At 37.2% G+C, this 16144-nt stretch overlaps 2 protein-coding genes across 2 annotated transcripts; one reads left to right on the top strand and one right to left on the bottom strand.

Moving 5' to 3' along the window:
• The first annotated feature begins 2078 nt into the window (after positions 1-2078).
• On the top strand, positions 2079-7895 carry LOC103424813 (bifunctional nitrilase/nitrile hydratase NIT4B). The gene is made up of 5 exons (XM_008362910.4): positions 2079-2431; positions 3727-3906; positions 4941-5234; positions 6323-6598; positions 7466-7895. The coding sequence occupies exons 1-5, from the start codon at positions 2302-2304 to the stop codon at positions 7624-7626; spliced, it is 1041 nt and encodes a 346-aa protein (XP_008361132.3). The 5' UTR covers positions 2079-2301; the 3' UTR covers positions 7627-7895.
• Positions 7896-8212: 317 nt separating this feature from the next.
• On the bottom strand, positions 8213-12565 carry LOC103424822 (uncharacterized protein At5g41620-like). The gene is made up of 3 exons (XM_008362919.4): positions 11561-12565; positions 10866-10988; positions 8213-9835 (listed from the first exon to the last, which is right to left on the bottom strand). The coding sequence occupies exons 1-3, from the start codon at positions 12053-12055 to the stop codon at positions 8492-8494; spliced, it is 1962 nt and encodes a 653-aa protein (XP_008361141.3). The 5' UTR covers positions 12056-12565; the 3' UTR covers positions 8213-8491.
• Between the last annotated feature and the right edge of the window lie 3579 nt (positions 12566-16144).

Raw genomic sequence — 16144 nt, 5'->3', positions numbered from 1 at the left:
GAGAAAATATGCAGTATTTCGTTACCTCTCTCGATCAAAATGATTCGTTATGTTGGGGTTTGAATGCTAATGGAAACTTCAGTGTTAAATCCGCAAATTGGATTCAAAATTCCATGATCAGTGATGATTTAAAGGATAAGTTGTTAAAAAGAATATGGAAGCTTAATATTCCCAATAAAGTTAAAATATTTAGTTGGCTTTTGATCCTAATCCTAAATAAGCTTCAAACTAGGAGTAAAATTCATAGGTTTATTAATACGATAAGTGATACTTGTTTATTATGTAATGTGGATCCTGAAGACCAAAATCACCATTTTATTAAGGAAACTTTAACGAAAAACACCCGGTACTTTTCACTTTAACAAAAAACCACATTTTTACATTAAAAAGTCAATCCTGGTACTATTCACTTTACCTTTTATTTTGTCTTTATCATTTAAACTTAAAGTTTTCAAGCCCTTTTCATTAGTTTTCCTTTTTATTAATTGCAAGTGTGCTCCACAAGTTTTGAATTTTAGCCCAAAAGTCCACCCTCCTGTCAATCACAATAGTTGCAGTTTTCTTGAATGCCTTTACTCCTAAGATTATAATGATAATGAGAATTTATTATATCTTAGTTATGCTCTTATTATTTGCTGGCAAATTTGGAAGATGATAAATCAAGTAGTTTTCAACAAAGCCAAAGCTTACCCTTCTAGGGTGGTTTTTTTGGCGACTAGTATGGCAAATGAGTACAACAATGTCAACAAGAAATTTCTGTAGCTTGCAGGAAGCAAATGAGTACAACCGTCGAGGGACGATTTCTTCAAACTGAATTTTGACGGTTGACGGTTCCGTCAGGAACTTTGTAGCAGCAGCAGGTTTTATCTTAAGCAATGACCGAGGAGAACCGGTAATGGCTTGCGGAATGCCTTGCTCTCAGGGATGCGCTCTGGATGGCGAGGAGTAGAGGTCTTAAGAAGATAATGGTAGAGGGAGATTCAAAGCTGGTTGTTGATGCGTTCCAGGGAATCAGCGGTGTGCCTAGGAGAGTGAGGAATATTGTTGAGGACATCAAACTCATTGCCAGGTCGTTTTAGTACATCTTATGGAATCATGTTTTCCGTGAAGCAAATTTTGTGGTTGATGCCATCACGGATGTGGGTTTTCAGCACGCAAACCTCCATGTTTGGGATAGGTCCATCTCGTCTTCTGCTAGTCTAGCTTTCCTTTTTTATTGTACTGGGTCTGGATGTACTAGGGGAACTTCTCTTTAATATATTTTCGTTTTTTCATAAAATAAAATAAAAAAGAATTAAATGGTGATTGTGGCATACAAGGAGTCTTCTCCTTACTTTTGCGTTCAATCCTTCTTATTCTCCCATTTCTTCTTCCACGCTAGTTCTTTCACGCCATTTTTTCAAATCAATCAAATCCACCACAATCTAAATTAGTTGAGATTGCCATATGAGATTTAATTTAGATTATGGTGTGCAATTGATGCCATCTAGGTCAAGCAGAATCTTCGACAAGTTGTGGTTTGTGGGGATGGGGCATGTAGAGAACAAGAGCTCGGAGACATCCGAGAATTCTCATGATCCAACTTCGAGTCGAATGTTCCTGGTGATTCAAATTCGGTTTCAAGACACCGGAGACATTCCATCTCCTAAATCAGGGTTTTAGGGCTGACCGAAATTGAACGAGTTTGGAAAATTCCACTGCAAGTGTACGACAAGGTTCATCGAAAAATATGATAGACGCATACCAATAATCCAAATAGGGGAGTGCATAAAATTGCCGTATAAGATTTAATTTAGATTGTGGTGGATTTGACTGACCTGAAAAAATGGCGTGAAAGAATTGGCGTGGAAGAAGAAATGGGAGAAGAAGCAGGATTGAATGGGGAAGGAAGGAAGGAAGGAAAAGACTCTTCGTATGCCACAATAACCATTTAATTCTTTTTTTTTAATTATTGGTTTATTAAAAGTTTTTTATTTTAATGACGCGGCTGTCCATATCAGATATCATATAAAATGATATAAAAACATGATAAGAATAGCATTACTGAACTAAAATGCTTTATCAGAATAGTAAAGTGAGATCTATTCTTTATTTCTATATCACGTGCCAAAAACAATAGCCGCCACACCACCAACAATTCACACGACACTTTCGAGTTTCTAGAGTTTCCAATGCCCATCACTCCTCACTCACACAACGCATATTCATCACAAATTGTCGTCATACGAAATTGATCGGTCCTCCTCCTTCTTCAGCCGCATACACAGAAAATACACAAGAAACGCAAAAGATTAAATTCAAATGGCTCTGGTACCCTCTTCTTCCCCACTGATCGCAGAGGTCGACATGGGAACCGACTACTCCGCCCCCACTGTCCGCGCCACCGTCGTCCAAGCCTCCACCGTCTTCTACGACACCCCTGCCACTCTAGGTCCCTTTTCTTTCTCATCTTACTCCCAACTCTTTTTATTTACTTCTTCATTTTCCTTCTCACTGTTTATGTTTATGTTTGTGTTGCTTTCCCAAATCCAATTCAGAGGTTTTAACTTTACAATTTTGGGTTTTGGATTTTGGTTTTTTTTCTTCAGTTTATTGTTTCAGCTTCTCATTAATTTCGAGTAACTTGTAAAATTTGTTAATCCTTTGACAACTTGTAAACTTCGTTTAATGATTTTGTGAGAGGTCTTAGCTCGATTCTCATCCAAGGCGAATTCGAACCACATTATTGCTAGCTTATTGTGAGGTTTTGTCCAACCCACGTGAATAAAATATCATTCGTTCAAAAAAAAAAAAAATCCAATGCTGCCTGCTCAAAATCTCAAAATTGCTGTGGTTGTATATTTTTTTACTTCTTGTTTTGTGGAAATATTGTTAATTAGTGTAGGTTGTAAATTGGGTCGATACAGTTTGAGATCGACTCGTCTTGTTTGAACTCAGATTGTAAAAGAAATGAGCTGAGCTCAAACAAAATATTAGGCTCATACCATCTTTAAGCTATACTCGACTCTAAAGCTCGAAAAAAACTTGGTGTATCACATGTAGAGAGGCAGCTGAAGCCATTGATTGTTTTTCTTCATTTCCAATTGCGTTGAGATTGTGGTAAAACATTTCTTCTTGTGAGGGTTCCCCTCTTGACCATTCAGACTTTCAGAGTATGAGTGGGTTGATAGAGGAACAAGAAGAAATTTAGACTTCTATACGTTCCTTGCGTGATTTGGATCTTGAATTCTGAGAGAGGAAAACTTGGGGAGAAAGAGTAGTATGGTCACGACTGATGAGGAAGTACTTCTTTTTGGAGGTTGCCAGTGATACGTGTTCAGGTATAAGAAAGGAATATATTTTCGGTCCAACCAGATTTGACTACCCGAGGAGACCACAACGACTAACAGACCACAATTCATTTGTTAAATGGGGTAAACCACATAGGGGTTGCTTGTAGATTTCCCAACATATTTTTGTTTGAGGATCATATGTAAGACTGATGCAAATATGGTGATTGGTCCAGTTGACCTGTTGAAAAGAAAATGCATAAATCCCTAGCCAGAATTTCTGAAGTATAAGTTTCAATTGTTATTTATCTTTTCATTCCTGAATCCTGACTACATTGGAAATTAAGCTTTCGAGATATGATTTTTGATCTAACCCAATTAGCTGCATTCATGTTTCTTAGGTAAATTGAAGATATTTTGTATTTTTGGTGGATCTGATTTCTGATTGAATGCGTAGATAAGGCTGAAAGGTTATTGGCTGAAGCAGCTGGATATGGTGCCCAACTGGTGGTGTTTCCTGAAGCATTTGTGGGTGGTTATCCACGTGGGTCGAATTTTGGCGTTGTCATTGGGAACAGAACAGCTAAGGGTAAAGAAGACTTCAGAAAGTATCATGCTGCTGCCATTGATGTGCCTGGTAAAACTACTTTGTTTTTTTCTTTCTTGATGATTTCATGCATTGGTCATGTGTAAGAAACTGGGATAAAATGAATTCATTAGACTTCCCAGTTTGATTGAATGGTGGATTGAAATGCATTCGGTGCATTGAAATGTCAGTTGGTGTTTAAGCTTCAAATTCGTCTGTTAGTTGCTATAAGTTCTTTGTTTTTTGCAGTCAAGAAAATTTAAGCTGTGGACCTGTGGTGCAATGAACTACTATGGCTATGGCTGTGGTTAAGCATCAGTTTATTGTTAAACTTCAATTTCAATTAGTAGCTATAACTTATAATTTCGTTGCTTTATTGTAGTGAAGAGAATTAACTGCCGTCCTTTTTTTTTTTTTCCAATGAAAGTTAGATTCCAGAGGAAATTGATTCTAGTGAATATTTGTTTTTTGGCGAAAACTGTTGAATGTTTGGATGCAAAAACAACAACAAAAAATTTTTTTTTTTTAAAAAGTTGGAAAAGACTTCTTTTGTTTTTTCTTCTTTTTTGTTGGTTATACTATTATTTCTTTTTTTTTTTAACCTGTCAAGGTTCAAAAAAGAACATTAGTTCATTGGAAAATGGTCTCTCAATCCATTGAATAGAACTAACATCTTAACTGTTTTTACTTGGCCAAAAGGATGCCAGTGGTTGGCATGAGAAGTGCGGGCATATCTGTCCTGCCCTTCATGAGTTAATTGTGGTTGCTAAAAAAGGACACTAGTGGTTCATGTCAGGTTCTCAGCGAAACATTCTACACCACTGTTTTGCAAGTGGATCTTATCAACGAAATTTGATTAGAAGTATCTCAGTTGGCTTATTGTTTTCCTAATATATGGAATTCAAATCTTATGTTACACCAAGTGTTAATAACTTTACTGAGGCATGCTATCATATTTTGGTCTTATATCAAAACGAAGGCGGACACTGTGTTCCAAAATTGTCATTGTTTGACCCAAATGCAGTCTACGAATAGAATTGTGACCGTATGATATGTAGTTTCACTTTTTTTGTTAACTAATGCAGGTCCTGAAGTTGATCGATTGGCAGCAATGGCTGGAAAGTACAAGGTATTCCTGGTAATGGGTGTGATAGAGAGAGATGGATATACACTCTATTGCACTGTTCTGTTTTTTGATTCTCAAGGTTGCTACTTGGGAAAGCACCGAAAAATGATGCCCACAGCACTGGAGCGGATCATTTGGGGATTTGGAGATGGATCTACAATTCCTGTGTTTGAGACTCCGATTGGAAAAATAGGTGCTGCCATTTGTTGGGAAAATAAGATGCCACTTCTAAGGACAGCAATGTATGCTAAAGGTTAGTTATTTGAACAGGAAATTTTGAAATATCACCTCACTTTTTAAATACTTAAGTTTTCTTTGAAGCTATTGTACACTTTTTTTCCATTTCTTATTTTGGTGTTCATAATTGCATCATTTAGTTTAGTGCTATATGAATGGAGGATGGCTTTACATGGGCAGTCAATACTATCTGGGTTTCTCATTTTACTTCCAAGCTATAGCCCTGTTTGAAACTGCTTACTTCCAGTTTTCATGCTTTGCCATGCAAGTTTGAGTTCCATATGGGGTGTTAACTTGTATACAGACCGGTATCAGGTCAAAAAGATTATTTGGCTATCTAGTTAGTTGAGTTAAGTATACTGTTCTGCGATCTTTATGTGGGGTTGAGTCAGTTTCTAGGTTCCTGGGCGATTGGTTGAGTATGTTGCTACTCAATTAACTCAAATTGAAATAAGACACAGGCTTGATTTACACTTACACTTCTTTCTAAAGACTTAAAGAATAGTCTGCCTACATTTGTGGCATAGTCTGGTTGTCCTTACCAAGTTGGCAATTTACCATCCATTAAATACATGGTTTTTCCTAGCTACTTTCTTTCCAACACAATGACTCGAGAATATCTGTGTGTTTGTTAATATCATATTTTATCATATTTGGGCCTCAGTTAGCCAGCTTGAATATATGCAAAGGGGAGGCTTGCGGTTATTCTATCCTTTACTCTATAAGGGCAACCCCACCCTCGTTTGAGAGAGGACTCTCATGGTAAACCCTAGACTTTACTCTCTCAAACTCCTGTACAATGTAACCTACATTTGCAGAATGAAACAGAACTACACCAGCATGAACATAGCCCAACTTCAGGTGAAGGTGAACCATGATACATCTTTGTGTTCCTGTTCGTTTGTGTGGTTTTAGGGTCCGATCTAAGTTGATCCAACTTTGTGCATCAACTGTGTTTTAGTTCAAAACAGTTCTTACCCCAACGTGAACATGAAAATTAATGGTAGAAACGACGCATTTCTTGGTGGAGTTTAAAGGCGTTCTTAGTATTGCTTTTGATACTTTAGTACTATGACTTGATGCTGGATGCTTTGTTGTGTGCAGGCATTGAGATATATTGTGCTCCTACGGCTGATTCCAGGGATTTATGGCAAGCATCAATGACTCATATTGCCTTAGAGGGTGGGTGTTTTGTCCTATCAGCCAATCAGTTCTGTCGAAGGAAAGACTACCCCCCTCCTCCAGAATATGCATTTGCAGGAGAGGAACCTGCTCCAGATTCTGTCGTCTGTGCTGGAGGCAGTGTTATTATCTCACCGTCGGGGACTATTCTTGCTGGACCCAATTATGATGGGGAGGCACTCATCTCAGCAGATCTCGGTATGTCATCTGCTTATTCTCTTCTAACAGCAATTAAGCATCTAGATTGGAAGCTGTGCTGACATAATTTTGAGCTACAACAATCCGGCTTTGAGATATAGTGGAAATTAGAAAAACTTCAACTTAAGCGAAATGGCAGGAACCTCCATTCTGTTTTCAGAAATTAAAGTACCCTCACATCCCATAATAGATTTCAGCATAACTTAACCTCAAGTTACTACATCTGCCTTTATGATATTTCCTATATTTTGTCCGTTTCGGATAATATTAAACATAAAACGGACACCAGATGCATCAGTTGATATGCAACCTTAATGTAACATTTCTAGAAAAATGAGAACCCTAGTCTGGTATAAGAAGTTTCTCTAAATTCCAATATGGCGGGGAAGCGGTACAGAGCTTTTAAAAATAAGAGGTATTTGAAAGTAAGTGTTGGTATAATTTACTGAAACTCTATGATCTAGGCTCTCTGTTGTGCTGTTATGTGTATGTTGCGAGGCAATATGGTTTAGTTGATAATATAATTTGATTGATCCTCTCTCTCACACACACACATAGATTACGGTGGTTATGGTTGCAAGCTTGTGGCTACGTTTCATGAGGACCAAGTGTTTTCCTTAAATAGTTATATTGCCAGCTCGAAGTTCGGAATGATCCCACAAACTCACATAGGAGGAATCGAATATAGTGGTAAATCAAATAAGCACTCATTTAGTGGACTATACAACCGAAACTGTAAACAAAGAAATCAGTATAAAGAGAGATGCATTCCGCCTGTAGTAAAACTGTCATACTATGTCTACAGTTTTAGCTGTTTTGTTTAAGGAGACTGAGCTCTGATATTTCTAATGTCCAAATGTTGCATAGATCTTGGAGAAATAGCAAGGGCGAAATTTGACTTTGATGTGGTTGGCCACTATTCACGGCCCGAAGTGCTTAGCTTGATCGTGAGGGACCATCCAGCAACTCCAGTTAGTTTCACATCAGCCTCGGCAAAGACCGATCGCGAAGTCTCACATAAGCCATAATTAGGTTTCGTCAGTTCATCTGACAGTGGTTTGCAAAATGCAGGCCTGTTCAATAAGAATAAGACGACCCTTTTGTACATATATCATCAATGATGTATTTCCTCTGTAACCTGGTCGCCTTGCTTTCGCATATGGTTCTCGTTCGTCAAATGTGAATCGTTCCAACTGATTAGTACCATAAAGAATCTGCTACAGATGGAAGTTTAATATGGTTCTGTACTTTCTTGCTGTGTATGGAGATCAAGTTCATAAATATGTTTTCCCAAACATGTTGAATTTGTTATGTTGATTCTGAATGCGACCGCAGACCTCCTTAAGCAGTTACAGTAGTTACGGTTCTTCGCTCTACCCTTCAAATGCATTCCCCACAAGGCTTCAGATTCGCAAGCTCATCTAGAACTAGGCGCGTTGCATCCAGCATATGCTCTACAATCATAAAAATGTAAGCTATCGTGTTGTCCAAGTGCAGCTAATGCGAAAATGGTGAGCGCCTTGCCTTGAACGTCAAGAATTTCGGCAACCATGTCACAGTCTACTTGGCGAGGTTCGTAACGTTCGCTATCCCTAAAAGATCAAGAAGAAACCATGCAGCAAATAATGTATATTTCTCAGAACTCAAAAACAAATTATATTTGGTTCCATACAAAGCAGTGTGTAAAAGTGTATATACATTTGTTCTATCTGTAATATCGAACATGATCGATGCAAACAATTTTAGTGGCAAGATTTGAAAACACAAGCAAAGCAATGCGTTGCGGGGAAGAAGTAACATGAAAACGTCGATGTTCTCTTGATCCCGGCATTGGCCTTCTCTTCCTGCTAGTTGGAGCTTCGAACCATCCTCGTGGCCTCGTGGCCCATCAGTCTAACTTCCGCATACTTCGTTTCCTGGATCCTTCGTCGGAAAGGATTGGAACTGACAAGTTGTACCGGCTAGGCTATGGATCGGAACCACTTTTGAATTCGATAACCTATGGTCTGCAAGACCCTTAACAGAACCATTTTTCTTTGTTTCGGTTTCATGTTCTGGGGTTTGAGTTTGCGGAACAAGCTCTGATATTTCTATAAGCCGCCCGTCTGACTGCCATTGAGATTTTACGCCAAACTCCCAATCGATACCGCTGGAATTTTTGTTTAAGCATATGCTTTCCCATTGTATTTTTTCGGAGAGCGATCTTCTCCCTTTGAATTGTTTATCAACCGAAGTCCGCTTTGAATCATCTTCAGTATCATCTCCACAACCGTAACTCCATTTGTAGCTCTTGTTGTTATTGTCCATGCTTAGCTCGATGGAATGAAGATCGCTATCAACTGAAGTCCGTTTTGAATCGTCTTCACATTCCACTCTGTATGCAGCAACTTCCATTTCATTCCCTTCTATCTTCGCGTTCTGAAATGATCCAAAATTTATCTTCTTTAAATAAGCCTCGAGTTCCTTGATTTTACTGAAATCTGGAGAACCGCGACTACCTTCGCGCGTTTTGGATCTCAAATGAGCCTCTAGTTCATTCTTTAGCTGTTCCACAACGGCATTTTTCTCCTCAAAATGATATTTGGCTTCAGAAAGCTTCATCTGGACTCTCTCCTCGCGCAACACATCGGCTAGCTGAAGCATTTCCCTCTCCTTCTCCACTTCTTCACGGACTTTCTCCGATTCTTTCTTTAGCTCTTCGACTTGTGCTCTGTCCTCCCCAAGACCTGTGGCTAACTCATCACAAACTTGCTCAAAAATCTCTTTTGCCCTCTTCTCCCTCTCGAGCTCTTTCGTGGCCTTCGACAGAGCTGCCTCTTTATCTGCCAGTTCTTTCCCTAGCTTCTTGTTCAACCTTTCTGTTTGTCTTCTTAGCTTCTTCTCCACCTCAAGTTCTTCTGCCATGCACGCTATTGCAGCACGTATCCTCTCTCGCTCCTTACTTTTCCAGGCCGCCTTTTCTTCTGCGAACTTCTTCATGAGAAACTCAATTTCGTTGCAGTTAGACCTCTGTTCTCGGATCAGTTGATGAACCTGGACACGCGCTCGATCAAGCTCAACTCGTAAGGCTGAGAGTAGGGTTGTAGTTAACGAATGCTGCTCTTCAAGACCCGAAATGCGAGTAAGAACCTTCACAAGCTCTTTAGATGTAGAAAGGCCACTACTGACATCCTTCAAACCGGTCTTAAATCCGTGTATGCATTTTCGATCAGGTTTCCCACAGGATTGATATTTGACCTGCACATTGTGAAATTCAATCAACATGTCTGCTTATTCATCATCCTAGAAACTCACTCTTGAAACCCTTGCAGCCTAATGCAATCAACATGTCTACTCAAAGATTGAAGTAACAAACATTCTTTTTTATACAAGCGATATCAGGGAGTAAGGAAGCGAACTCGAATTCTCGGGCGCAGGAGTGCGTACTTTAAGCAATGGGATTTTTTATGGTGTTCCGGAGTATGAGACTTTAGAGCATAGTAGAATTTTTGTTAAGTATAACAAACATTCTTTTTGGAGTAATGATAGGGAAACTAAATTTTTAAACCAAACTATGTAAACCAAATGATGTGGTTGTTGATGATTGGATTATTAAATAAGTGTCGATTAATGCACTTATTTCTTATTGATGATACATCATTTAGTTTGGAAATTTGGTTTAAAATTTGATCTCCCTAGCATTATCCTTCTTTTTTATAGAAGGGATATCAGAGTAGTGGGGGAACTCGAGACCTCCAGTGACGAGAGTGAATGCTCTTAACTAACTAAACTATGAACTTATTAAGTAACATACATTCTAGTCGACCATTAAAGCAAATGCATTAGATTAATTATTTAAATTGAAGAGCTAATTTTTAGGAACAATTAACATGATTTGTCATTTTTTGACATTTGGTTTCACGAACAATCTTCGACACAGCTAATTGGTCATTTCTACACCCCAAATGTCGAAAATGATCATTCTAGCCAATTGTGCAATTTGTAAACACGAAGGTGATGAACTAGATCAACTTTTTCAAATACAAAAATTTATATCCTATTCATTGAAAATGACAAGGCAGAAAACTAGATTTGATATTTATGTTCCATTCTATGGGGACAAACTTTATTTGAATCACTGTCAACATCTTCTTGTCCATTTTTTAATTTTCACCCCTTCCACACAAACTGTAAAAATAAATTCCAGAAAACATGTACCTTTTTTTTTTATCAAATTTATATATATATATATATATATATTGAGATTGAAATGCAGTTGAATTTTTACCTCAGTTAAACTAGCACTTGTAGGTCTCTCGAAGCCTCCCATTTGGTAATCATTCAAATGATGTTTCTGAGAAACGACCGACAATCCTCTTTGGCGTCCACCACCCCCACTTTCATTTTTTATCTGCACAATTCCCAACAACAAGCAATATTACTTTCAAACTTCAATTAATAAACAAGAAACTTACACTTCCACTCCGTAAAAAAATAGGTAGCTTACGTAGTGAATTAACTTGGTGATTAAGGTTTTATTTTCAACTTCCTATCTTCTTAGTATAAATTAATATAAAGTATAGCTTGTATATAAAAGAAAAATCTCATTTTGCATTCTAAATTTTTTATAATAAAAAAGAAAAACAGACTAGTGAGGAGTGTATAATGAAAATTTTGAAATACTAACAACAATTTCCAAAAAAAATAAATAAATTTATCTAATTTATGACATTTAGATTGAACAAGCCAAGAAAAAAATGTTTGCCAAATTCATTTGCCATTGAATAATGCTAACAAAAAATGAACAATTTGGATTTGTGTTACTATCTAATATGTAAACACAAGAAGCTCGATAAACAAAGTGAATTTTCCAACTTATTTTCTTTTCTGCATTTTTTTTGGTTCTCTTTTTTTGCATTTTCATTGAATATATAAAGAAAATATGAAAAGAAAAAGTAAATAAACAAATAAAATAATCCTTACCTCATAAAAAGGAGTAGAGGATGGATCTGATGACTTTGGCGGCAAGGAACCGGCTAAGGAAGGAACTTGAGCAACTTTGGAATCCTTCTTTCTCAAAGGAACTTGTTCTTGTTCATTCATTTCCCACAAAGTCGCCGCCAGCTTTCTCGCCGAAACCGAAACCACTTCCTTCCCTTTACCGCCGCCGCGGCCACCGTGTTCCGAAGCCGGTCTCCGCTGCTGCAGCTTTGCAATCTTCTCATCATCCTCATCCCCATTTGCCACCATCGTCGCCGTACAAGGTGATCCCTCCACCACCGCCGCGGCGCTCAGAGTCTTCCAAGTGGGGACTGGCGTGCTGGAACCGCCTCGCTTTCCGACCAGGATTGCCCTCTTCAGTCTGTACCTACGGACCAAGGAAGACGAGGAGGAAGACGAGCCGCCGCCGCGCTTCCTGATCTTGCATTGCCTGTCGACGACCAAGCTGTGGCAGTGCTGGTGGTTTTTCCAAGACATAGAAAAACGAACAGAGTGCAGAGAAAATGGGGTGTGGGTGAATCTTTTGGAGCAAATGATGGAGACCCAATTGGGAGATCTTGAAGATTTGGGGAGTGAATGGAGAGATTGGATTGGAGGAGCAAGAAAAATAATGAAAAATTTAAGGGGTTGAAAAAAGCTGATGGAAGTACAAGGATGACAATGATGGTGTCAAGATTTTCTTTTTAGGTAAATATTTTCAAACTGTCAGCCTTGAATTTAGCAAAGAAGAAAAAGTGTCAAAGATTCTGGGGTTTGATGGATTTTTGGGCAGTCTTAAAGAAGATGAAAGAAGCTCAAAAAGTTGTCAAACTAATCAAATATGGGAGGTGGCGGTGGGATTTTGGGAAGAATCAATGGAAGCTTTAATTTGTTTTATAAATGTTGTGAGAGGGAAAAACTAAGTAAAAAGAACAATGGAAATAAAGGATACAAGTAAAGAAGACTAGGACAGGAGTGTAAGACATGTGAGTGGGTATTTCTTTTATTACTGACAAGGAGTGTTATTATTTTACTTATATTAGATTGATTACGCTTATTTAATCTTACAATCTAGTGATATTCTTTTTTATTTGAAAATGATAGATTTTAAATTCGATTCTCGCTAAATTTGAATCACATTATTGATAGTATATTGTGAGATCAAGCCTACTTTCTCCCTTTAGTGTAGAAAATATTGTTTGTTAAAAAAATATATATTGATGATGTACATTTATTCGTGTTCTCTTAAAAAATGGGCATTTCTTTTATCCCGTCAATTCATCTTTTCGGGGGTTATGAAGACTCATAGATGTATTTCAACATTTTCCTGGCTATCATCGTATGATTCACCAGTACTAGGAATCGAATACAAGACGTATCGTGTGGAATACGAGTTTGAAATTCATCCCCAATTACAGGGATACCCCATTGTGATTGTATATTTATTCGTGTAAATATAACATGTCACGTGTTTCAGTTACTCAAAAAAAAAAGTAATGTTAGGAAGACTAATCTATAAAGTAAATTTTGTAAATTAAATAACATGGAAGTTGATGATTGAATTATTACTTAATTGTTGATAAACATACTTATTTTCTATTTGTGACACCTAATTTAATTTACAAATTTCGTCTCCCTAATATTACTTTTCAAAAATTTAGTCCGAGGGATTGATAATTGATTTATAGTTGGGAAAGGGAATTGGGATTTTTATGTTTTAGGATTAAAAAAAAAAGGGAGATGATGTGGCAGACATGTGACCGAATTGCATTCAATCAGGGTCGTGCATGTGTAAGATAAGCGGCCCACAATGTGGACTAGGTTCTCAGTATTTTTACTTAATCTGTCTCCTTCTCTCTCTCTCTCCCTGTCTCTGCTGGAATGTTCTCTTGCACATTCTCTGCTCAATACTCCCTCCTCGACTCCTTTTTCTTTCTTTTTCTAATCAACGCAATCAACTCTTAATTACTTGTGTTTAAATTATGATTCAACTGACTAAGGAATGAAATCAAAACAAGAATCTACTCATTTAATTATCTGTTTAAAACTTGAAATTTAGGTCATCTTTCACCATTAAAAAAGAAAGAAAAAGAAAAATGATAGGAACTTGCAGTAAAGAGAGTTTTTGCGTTGCCTTGAGGTTTTTGGTTTAAACTTATGCTAACTAACTTGGACTTAGCTAAGATGTTTAAAACAGTGTACTTTCTACTTTGCATTCGAATTCAAAATATTGTCACAAGAAGAGTTAGTGAATTAGTAATTTGATTAATAATATTGTGGTTCAAATTATCGTCACAATAAGAGTTAGTGAATTAATACTTTGATTATCTCACAATATGCTAACAATATTGTAGTTCAAATTCGTTTGTGCTTGTGACGAGAATCGAACCTAATACCGTTCACTTACAAATGAAGAAAAATATCACTAGACATGTCCAATCTCTATTAGAAAAATAGTCTAAATATAATATACAAAAATATGATAAAAGTAGCATTTTTGTTAATTCACTGACCAAGAAAAAGTTCAATTGTAACAAGCTAGTAATTAATTCAGTGAATAATATATGGGTAAATTAAACAATACCCCCTCAGGTTTGAGGTCTATTACAATCGCATACAACATCTTCAAAACATTTCATTTTCATACCTCAACTACTATTTTATTTCAATATAGTACCTCCATTACATTTTTCATCCATTAATCCGTTAAATGTTGACGTGGCTGCCAAATGTCTGCTACGTGGCAAATAAAATAATTTTTTTTTTTTTTTTTTAAAAACCTGAAATTTTCAAAAAAAAAAATTGAACCCCACTATCCCTCACCCCCCCCCCCCCCCCCGCCCCCCAAAAAGTGACCCACATCCCTATCCCTAACCTAGAACCCAAAAACCTACAACAAGAAGAAGAAGAAGAAGAAGAAGAAGAGGGAGGAAGAAGAAAAAAAAAACCCCAAACCCAGTTCATCCCCCACCCGCAAAAAAACCTGCAATCTTGAAGAAGAAGAAGAAGAAGAAGAGGGGAGGAAAAATAAAGCCCAAAACCCTTCCCCCCGCCCCCAGGATCTCATGATTTTTAGTGTGGGTGAGTTTTGAAAGTATTTTGGATTGGTTTTGTGGTAGATCCACCTAAACTCGGGTGGAATTTTTGGGGGTGGGTGATGGGGGATTTTTGGGAGGGGTGATGGGGGATGGGAGAAAGAGATGGCTCGGGTGGGACGAACTGGGGCTTCTTTTTTCTTTTTTTTTTTCTCCCTCTTCTTCTTCTTCTTCTTCTTCTTGCAGGTTTTGGGGGGGACGAACTGGGGGGTTTTTTTTTTTCCTCTTCTTCTTCTTCTTCTTCTTGCAGGTTTTTGGGTTCTGGGTTAGGGATGGGGATGTAGGTCACTAGGGGGTTGAGGGATACTGGGTTTCAATTTTTTTTTTTTAAATTCAGGTTTTTTTAAAAAAAAAATTAATTTATTTTTATTTGCCATGTGGCAGACATTTGGCAGCCACATGGTATATATGTGACAGCCACGTCAGCATTTAAAGGATCAATGAATGAAAAATGTAACGGAGGTATTATATTGAAATAAAATAGTAGTTGAGGTATTAAAGTGAAATATTTTGAAAATGTTGTATACGATTGTAATAGATTTCAAATTTGAAATACTGTGTAATTTACCCATAATATCTTGATGTGGATCTTTTAATAAGGTTTAGGAAATTCTCAGGAAAATGATTTTCTCTCACATCTTTTTCTCTTTTTGTGCATCATTAATGATTTTTATTCTTTGATTCTATTTTGATATATTAAATCTAAGAACAAAAATAGAAAAAATGTGCAAGAGGAGTAACAAAATATGCGGAAATCACTTTCTTTTCACCAAATATTAGATGAGAAGGAGGAAATGTCATAAATTGGGGTCGATAAATTTTTTGCGTATACAAAATATATTTGTATTAAGAGTAGGGATATCGAATTTGACATCACAAAATTTAAATAATTTTTTTTTTTACTTACAAGTAAAATTACTGAACTCCGAAGTACATCAAATTTCAAGTAGGATGGTAATAATTGTCAACATCTTATCACAACATATCAATCAGTCAATAAAACCCTAAGAACCCTATTAATAAGAAAAAGTTAGGATAGAGGCCATGCCAAGAGGAGTGGGGTCCCTACTAACGGCTCAATGTGTTGGGGATTGGTTGGAGTTTCCTTGCTGTATTTGGAACTTACACTCAAACATTTCTTAATAAAACACCACATATTTATAATTGTACATGCCGGCCCCCACACCTGCACCCCATGATGTTCGTGTCCTTTGCGGCTATTCTAATTAAAATCCTTGTGGTTTATGGACTGTCACATTCACTAAAAACTTGATAATGTTAATGTTGGGGTCTTGGATCATCTCCTGAGCTCAAGAAAAGGATTTTCTTGATCAAAGGATTTGGACTGTTAGAAGAAAATTCAACGGTTACAAACAGGAAATTTTTTTTAAAATTATAATAATTATAATCATTAGATTTTCATCTAATGAGTCAAGTCTTTTGGTCAAGAGGATCCTCTCCTTGGGCTCAGGAGAGGATCCAAGTCCTAATG

The sequence above is a fragment of the Malus domestica genome, chromosome 03 (assembly GCF_042453785.1).
Source record: "Malus domestica chromosome 03, GDT2T_hap1".
Classification (NCBI taxonomy): domain Eukaryota; kingdom Viridiplantae; phylum Streptophyta; class Magnoliopsida; order Rosales; family Rosaceae; genus Malus; species Malus domestica.
The sequence above is the reverse complement of the archived record's forward strand: the minus strand, read 5'-3'. Positions and strand labels throughout refer to the sequence as shown.

Bases quoted from the DNA above. Each gene is read 5' to 3' on its own strand.
- LOC103424813 (XM_008362910.4), top strand. From the start codon at position 2,302: ATGGCTCTGGTACCCTCTTCTTCCCCACTGATCGCAGAGGTCGACATG. The intron at 3,907-4,940 runs GTAAAACTACTT...TAACTAATGCAG, and splicing joins TGCTGCCATTGATGTGCCTG to GTCCTGAAGTTGATCGATTG. The intron at 6,599-7,465 runs GTATGTCATCTG...AATGTTGCATAG, and splicing joins ACTCATCTCAGCAGATCTCG to ATCTTGGAGAAATAGCAAGG.
- LOC103424822 (XM_008362919.4), bottom strand. From the start codon at position 12,055: ATGTCTTGGAAAAACCACCAGCACTGCCACAGCTTGGTCGTCGACAGG. The intron at 10,989-11,560 runs GTAAGGATTATT...GGAATTGTGCAG, and splicing joins CCTCTACTCCTTTTTATGAG to ATAAAAAATGAAAGTGGGGG. The intron at 9,836-10,865 runs GTAAAAATTCAA...CACAATGTGCAG, and splicing joins CAAGTGCTAGTTTAACTGAG to GTCAAATATCAATCCTGTGG.